Source organism: Vipera ursinii (genome assembly GCF_947247035.1).
Source record: "Vipera ursinii genome assembly, chromosome: 8".
Taxonomy (NCBI): domain Eukaryota; kingdom Metazoa; phylum Chordata; class Lepidosauria; order Squamata; family Viperidae; genus Vipera; species Vipera ursinii.
This window is the reverse complement of record NC_139519.1, coordinates 15,851,869-15,860,114: the sequence shown is the minus strand read 5'-3', so window position 1 is coordinate 15,860,114 and position 8,246 is coordinate 15,851,869. Positions and strand designations below refer to the sequence as shown.

Sequence of the window (8,246 nt, the reverse complement as noted above, 5' to 3'; positions counted from 1 at the left end):
TTAATGTAGGTTACTTTTAATATAAAAGACACCCCCCCCCAAACTATGAAAAAATACCATGATTCAGAAGTAAAACAAAACAGGACAATAAACAATATTATGCCAGTGACAAGAAAGCAACTGTGGCTAAACCAAGCGACTGTATGACCAAAAACTCAGTAGGGAAAGTGGAGATTGGCAAGGTATTCCATTAAAAAAAAAGCGGAATTATGTCTAAACTGTGCAAATATGTTTGTATTCCAGCCTGTCTTTGCTAAACATCCAAGGAAATAGATGTGTCCATGTGTCACTTTCTGACATCAATTTGTCTTTCCAATTTATCTTTTTGATTTTATGACAAGGGCCTGTACATTTTTCATCTTAGCCAGTGTTTCATACAGATTGCTCCAGGATCTCCCCCCCCCCAACCTACTTTTTTCATTATCTACCCATAAATCTTTCTTTACTTCATCTCAAGTACAGCTGGAGTAGAATCTTTATAGCATTCACCCAATGGTCAATTTTAGCCATTGCAACACCTATCACCCTTGTCTTTATTGGCATTTCTGTCCAACTGCAACTTGTCCGCATTAATGGGCTGATTGCAATATCTGGGTATCAACTGCTCGGCCCAAATTCGGGCATGTACGGAAATTGCAAAAGCTTTTCATAAGTTAGCAAATGACAGTCTTGGGCCTGTGGTTTTTAGTATTGCCGTTTCTATTTTTCTCAGTGTCTCAAAATAGAATCGGAGCTAAAAAAATAATAATAATAAAAATACAAAGCTAAAAAAGAAAGCCGGGAAATGATAAGGACGTGAGGCTCCAGGATCTACTTTTCATACCCTGCCAAGACTCCTTCAATGCTTGTTAAAAATAGGCAATGTGGTGGTCTAATGTTTTATGGGCAATCACATTGAAAAGCCAATGAACCTCTATTGCAAATAGGTTAAACCTGGGTGTTAAAACCCGACAAGAGAGACTCCAACCCAAGCCCACATTCATATTCACTAGGGAAAAATGTAACCCCCTTGACTCAGCCAGGTGCATAATGAACCTGCCACTTTGCTTCTCTCCCACTTCTAGCGTCATTGTTGGTACAGAGAATAATCTGTTTGTTCTTGGGCTTCCTGCATTCACGTTCGACCTAGATCTGGAATGTCATGAAAGCAAATGAAGCTTCAAACATCTTGGTTTTTGGGGGCAATTAAGCTGACTTTGTAATAATGCTGCTTGGGGGTGTGTGTGAAAGCCCTAATAAGCAGGCATATACATAGAATAATAATAATAATAATAATAATTTAATTTGTATACCGCCCTTCTCCCAAAGGACTCAGGGCGGTGAACAGGGCAATACATAATAAAAAACCACATACAAAAATTAAAAAGTGATTAAACAACTATGCCCGTATGAAGGCTACTGCTAAGCTTGTAAGCCGCCCTGAGTCTTCGGAGAAGGGCGGGATATAAATGGAATAAAAATAAAAATAAAAAAAATAAAAATATTTCTGGAGACAGTGTCTCAAGTTCGGATTTGACACATTGACCTAGACTCCTTTCTCTGTTCCACCAGTTGAGTGCCACCCACGCTTGAGCTGGCAGAAAACTATAAGGAGTATGAATTTGGCCATTCTCATTTCTGATCCCTTGATTGCTTCTAATGTCTTTGATCCCAGTCGTGACCCATCCCCTGGGTTCTCTCCAAGACATGACTGACCAAGACTAAAAAGTTCTTAGCATGGGCAGCTTCAAGCCATCTGTCAGAGAAAGGGGAAGAGATTTTTTTTAATGGCTAATCACAACATAAGTCAGTCTGAAATGGGTTAGGGACAAGATGAAAGCAGTGCCGTGTGAATCCAGTGGGGAAAAAAGAGATTCTTATGGCAGGGGATCTTTGTTGTGTGGTTGAAAGCAAGTGGGGAGATGTGTAGCCGGAGTCACATTAAGACAGAATTAAGAGCTACTTGAGGAAAAAAATCAGCATCAACATTTCCTAGGAATGTTGAGATCATATCTAGCTACCACACATTGATAAAGACCTTTGTTTTAATCTCCTTAGAACCAAATTTTCTAAAGAAACCAGTAAGATATTTCTGGTTTATACTGTCTTCTAAGTGCAGTGCTATTCATTCTATAAAGCAATGCTCCAATAATCATTTTACTGGGAGAAACAATATTTGGGTTACTCTTCTTATTGACTGATTGTCCAAGATCTTTTTTGTTGATTTTTTCCCCCAACAAATTAATTTCCTTCCTGTTTACCCAACACCACCATAGAACTATGTGAATCTGCTTTAAAATGCATAAATTGAAGCCCCCTCGATTCTTCAGTTAAACCCTAAGCCATCATCCCCCTCCCTTCATCAAGCATTATAGGACAGTTTGAAGACAAAGGAGAAGCTGAAGTTTGAAAGTATTATTGCATTCTCTACAAATAGACACAAGGAGGAACCCAATGTTGATCCAGCCATTGTTCCGTCCAGTGGTCATTCAACTGCCCAGGAAAAATGTCCTCCTCCTGGTCCTGGTCCTGGGCACTCCAAAACAAGATATCCTGCATCACGGAGAAAAAGGTGCTTTCCTGGAAGGTAGCCTTCCTTTCATGGTCCATCTCATTGGCCAATCACGCAAGCCATTTTGCACGCTACAGCAGAGATGAGGGCGGCTCCTCGGCCACTGCCTTCTTCTGACTGCAGGAAGGAGATGTCACAGCCTGGAGTGAGTTGCCTGACTGATGCATGGAAACGCTCTTTGAAACTGTGCCCAGGAGAAAAACAGGGAGAGGAGAAGAAGGAGAAAGGAAGAGTTAAGTGTTTCCAGGATTGCCCTTTTGAATTAGTCTTCTCCAAATGGGAGAAGAAACAGGCAAAGATTTCAGAGCCCTTCCAAGCAGATATTAATGTTGCAGCTCTACGGCTGTATTTAACACAGCTTGATGACCCTGCTTATCAAAACCAGTGGCGTAGCGTGGGTTGTCAGCACCCGGGGCAAGGCAACCGGAAGCGGAAATAGAGGGGCGGGCGGGCGGTGACGTCACGGCACTGCTGAAAAGACGCGCCCCGCAGCGGCGTAGACTTTCCAAGAAGAGTCGCGCGCATGCGGGATGCTTCCGGGTCCCTCTCGAGGGCGGCTGGGCGGGGCTCCGACCTGCAAGAGCCGCTGCATTCAAGCTCGCACGTGAGCCCCGCTAAATAAAGCCACGCATGCGCACGAAGCTAGGCCGGCCGGCCAGCGGGTCCGTCTTCGCTCGGCCAAACCTGCCAGGGCGCCTGCGGGGCGCTTGCGGTTGGCCTGAGCCTGGGCGGAGAGTTGGCCGCTTCTATTTATTTTATTCAATTTATGTGGCCGCCCATCTCACCTGCCGGACTCATTTCGCTTTGCAAGAAAGAGCAGCTCGAGAGCGGTGCCAAGCCAACTCTGTGCAGCCCTTGGGGCTCCCTGAGCAGCTCAGTGCGAGCGCGCCCCCCCCAGATGTTGCGCCCGGTGCGGCCGGCCCCCCCTCCACCCCCCACGCTACGCCACTGATCAAAACCAAAACTGGCTAAGTTGATTCGGTTGTCTGGGTTTCGGGAAACTCTGGAGCATAAATAGAACAACACTCTGCTGTGGATCTGCAGAACTCAGAACAACATGAACTGGTAAGCCACCCACTTCTTAAAAGGGATCCCTCCTCCCCACCTGCTATTTCATGTTTCATTGCATCCAGGATGAAGCAGGTTGTGCTGAAAACAGCCCAGGCATGTAGACAGCCCTTTGTGGTATTCAAGAGTCCAGCTTGTTGGCTTAAGCCTCAGCAATGAGTTTGAAACACAGAAGTGAGGGTGTCCAGTTATTGTTTCTGATGTCCTGCCTACTACTCTGAAGTTTGCAGTTGTCACACTACGGAGCTGTTTTGGAGCAAACTGAATGTCTTTGGCAGCAACTCCTTCAACCTGGCTGATTAAGGGCCAAGCTAAATGTTATGAATGAAAGCACATCCAATCTTTTGCCTGCCTATGGCTTTTCAGCTGTAACTCTTCTCATTCTCATGAACAGCCCATGGATTCGCAACATGGACACATATTTCAAAAGTCATGAATACACACACACACACACAACCCCCCCCCCTATATTTTCGATATGCAGAGGATGCCAGATTCTAAGTATCAATGGGAAATCAGATGATAATGCATATTCAAAAGGTTGCATTTACTCTAGTGCAAACTTTTCTTCACCAGTGACCCCTTTTAATTATCTTTTGTGGCTATGGAACATGCCCTCCCCCAAGATTTAAATCAACATTTTTTCAGGTCTTTGTGGATCCCCTGTGATGACATCACACACAAACACACACCAGGGGTCTGGGAACCACAGGTTGAGGATCATCGCTCTAGTGTTTTTGTTCCTCAAGCAATGGTTTTGATTGCTAGGATGCTGTTTCGCTTGAGGGAGTAAACATTTTGTCCAGTCCTCTGAGACACCAAAACTCTCTCATAGTATCTTCAGCTAGGAACCTAGACTTTTTTTTTCACAATTAACAACATGTCAGTGTGACCGTATTACTTAGTTAAATATTTGATCATTTGAGAGGCCCCTGGTCTGTCAGGAAACCAAAGTTGTATCGTGAAAATGTGTGTGATAACATGGAGTGATGAAATTATGAGAAAATATGTAGTTAGAAAGATTGACATTTGCATTATGTTATAACTTAGAATTTTTATAAAATGATATATGTTACTATAAGACACCAGAAAAGTTGTCTGGATTGTATAAGGATCTTTCAAACTTAGGCTAGAAATATGGGCGACGCGAAGGGTCATATTATCATGGTTGGTAGACTTTAAAACCCCAACGATTTTGGGGTTCACTTATATACTACATAATGATACAAAGGATTTTGAAGATCAACATTCAACTGAAATCAGAACTTTTCTTTATGGGATTAATGGATAGGCAATTAGAAAAGAGCCGTGGGGGATTATTTTGATATATGATTACTATTTGGGGAGTGTCGTGCACAAAAATGAGAAGATTTTGAAATGCTGAGAACTGAAGAATTGTTGGGGGAAGTAGCCGAGATAGCAAAATTAACTTGTTTCATTAGAGAAAGATCTAATGAAGATCTATTTATCAGTGACTGGAAACCCCTTATGGATTTTTTGCTGGAAAAAAGAGAGAAATGAACTTGTGATTTATGAGTCTGACATTTAGAAAACCTTAGCAAGAAGGAAATGATGAGGTCACCTTAGACCAGGGGTAGGCAACCTTGGCTCTTTTATGACTCATGGACTTTAACTCCCAGAATGGCTGGCTCAGGAATTCTGGGAGTTGAAGTCCACGAGTCATCAAAGAGCCAAGGTTGCCTAACCCTGCCTTAGACAGAGAGAATAAAATATAAATGCTGTCAAAAAGATCTGAAGCTACTTCTTTACAATCTTTCCTTCCTTTCCATTGCCATTGTTTTGTAAGAAGTTTCTTCAATAAAAAATTATACGCTTGGAAAAAGGTAACCAAGGTTGCATCAAGGACTCACCTAGGGTGGTGCTTGTAGACTGATCCATCAACCCCCACTGTAATCTTCAGCGTCTCCTCATTTCTGCTGTCCCTCATGCGATTGATAACCCCAGCCAGCCCAGCTGAGCACATCTGGGCAGCCCTTGTAGAAACACTCTCACAGGCCATCCGAACAATGTCACAGTCCATTGCAGAAGGCAACAGCTCAAAAGAGGTTAGAATATTGTAAATGTGCTTGCGGTCACCAGCATCACTGGAAACAAAATGGAAAGATAAAGTCTTGGGGCAGCAGCAGGAGAAGTTAAACTTTATTCTAATAAAACTTTCCGAAATCAAACTTGATTGTAAAAAAGTTCAGTTTTTGTAACAGAGTTGTCGAAGTTGGGAATATCTTACCCAGTTCCGTTGTCTTAGCTACTAACCTGGACAGTTTTAATTTCAACTTAACTTCTGTGGACCTCATGCTATATTTAAGAGGTTCTTAATAGCGTGCATAACTGTACTAACATCCCTATCATCCCTGTTACAATTTAGGGTTTTTTCATTTTGTTCGTTCAAATTTGTCATTTTTGTTCGACCAGTGAATACATTTTTAAAAAAATAATCATGTCTATCAGATAGATACAATCATGGCCAGGGAAGAGATAGCCCAGTTTGTAGTGGTAGGGGAATAGGAATGAGATTGGCAAGACAGTAATGAAAAGCAGAACGATTAGGTGATGATTGTAAGCACAGTGGGGTAAAAGATTCAAGGTTGAACAGTCTAGGCGAGGGCTGGTCCATTTCCAGCATGTCTGGAACAGCTATTGTGTAATTGTGGAAGAGGACAATCTGAAGATGAAGTGTTCTGATCTCAGGCTGTTTTGCATCCCTCTAAAAGTAAAATTTCCTCTGAGTCAAGTGACACATATGTGAAATTTCTCAGTAGCCCTATACTGATGGCTTGTCATTGCTTTTTGACCAAGCATTTTTGGACTTTCTAATCTAAGCTGAGGGACGCGGTGGCTCAGTGGGTTAGGACGCTGAGCTTGTTGATCAGATGGTTGGCAGTTTGGCAGGTCGAATCCCGAGTGCCGCGTAGCAGAGTGAGCGCCTGTTACTCGTCCCAGCTTCTGCCAACCTAGCAGTTCGAAAGCATGTAAAAATGCAAGTAGAAAAATAGGGACCACTACGGTGGGAAGGTAACAGCGTTCTGTGCGCCTTTGGTGTCTAGTCATGCCGGCCACATGACCATGGAGACATCCTCGGACAAGCGCTGGCTCTTCGGGTTTGAAATGGAGATGAGCACCGGTCCCTAGAGTCGGAAACGACTAGCACGCATGTGCGAGGGAACCTTTACCTTTACCTTTAATCTAAGCTACTGCCTAATGATTTCCAGAGGAAACCCGTGTGTGGCATTTCTTATTTTTTTATTTTTGAGATAATCTAAACTGAAGGAAGCCCAGTATTCCCTTGGAAAACAGAAAGTCTATTGTTGCACGAATAAGTAAAAAAAAAGACCTCTTCCTTCTCAAGCCATAGAACTAATGGTCATTTATAACCATCCACATAATGAAAATTTCATGAACGCTTCAGGGAAAAACCTGCCAAGCCTCCATGGAAAATCTGAAGTAGAAAGCACCAGCTAATTTTGACTTGTTATTCATCATAGCTGATTAACGTATAGAGTCTACAATATTTGCAGAAGAAAATTGATGAGGATGAGACTCTGTTGGGATTTTTATACTTCTGATTTCAGCCAATTTAGAAGAGCCTATGGTACTTTAAATTCACACCCTAGGATAGATTTTATGTGCACACTGATATTTTTGCAGATCAGCACCACCTTCTTTGAAAGCCAAATTATTATTTTATATGAAGCATAAAGCTAAAAGAATAGAACTACCTGCAAGAATGGAGAAAATAAACTAAATAGCAAAGGGGCAAAATGCCTGATATATTGAAGATGGTAAGAGAACGGGGAGGAATCTCCAGTCTGCAATGCAATTTTTTTTCCCCAGGATGGTCAAACAACCATGCTCATGTCATGGAAACAACCTTTCCACTTATTTCCACTAAGAACTATCCGCAGGGCATCCCAAGGCCTCTCCTGATGACTCCAAAGTGCCCCAAGTAAACTTAGTTATTGACTACCTTTCAATCTGTGAGATAAAACGACTTTCAAACGATCCTCTGGTCTTCAGCTTTTCAGAAGCTTCTCCACTGAAGAGTAGGTTTTCATTGACCAGTTTTAGCAGCACTAGTCGTACAATCTCCCCTATGTACTTCCCACCTATGATCTTCTCAAACCTAGAGAAAGGAAGGTACAGTTTAGTCACATGCAAGAGAAGTTCCAGGCAGGTAGATTAGAGGGGGGGGGGAGGCAGATGCATCTACACCCACAAGGCATGGAGATCATTTATATATGTATAATAGGGAAGGTTAAGTATGTTACTGTGTCAGAGGAAATCATTGCAGTTTGTTTGAACAAAATCCACTCATATAGCAAGATTGATTGCCTAACAACGGAGGTTGTTTTCTCTGAACAGAAGGGAAAACAACCACTTTCCCTCTTGGCTTAATTTGATTTTTTTTCTTTTTCCAGTAACCAATCTGTGCACAGGTCATTTGTGCCAGAGTTTAAATCTCAGATCTATGATGTTTTCAGTATTAGAAGGGGTTTTGTAAGTCCTGCTTGTTACTATGAGGCCAAGAAAGAAAACCATGAATGTTATTACTTCTATTCTAAAGCAGCTGTACTCAACTTGAACTTCCTCCTGATGTGTGGATGTCAAC

General features: G+C 42.3%; 1 protein-coding gene across 1 annotated transcript in view; it reads right to left on the bottom strand.

The window, feature by feature from the left end:
- Positions 1 to 2,466: 2,466 nt before the first annotated feature.
- Positions 2,467 to 8,246, bottom strand: part of GCK (glucokinase) — a gene marked incomplete at its 5' end in the record, with an annotated part of 31,252 nt that continues 25,472 nt past the window's right edge. The window contains 3 exons of the mRNA XM_083368370.1: positions 2,467 to 2,735; positions 5,491 to 5,724; positions 7,605 to 7,760. Coding sequence (XP_083224496.1) covers positions 2,591 to 2,735; positions 5,491 to 5,724; positions 7,605 to 7,760 — 535 coding nt within the window. The 3' untranslated portion in view covers positions 2,467 to 2,590. The remainder of the gene's footprint in view (positions 2,736 to 5,490; positions 5,725 to 7,604; positions 7,761 to 8,246) is intronic.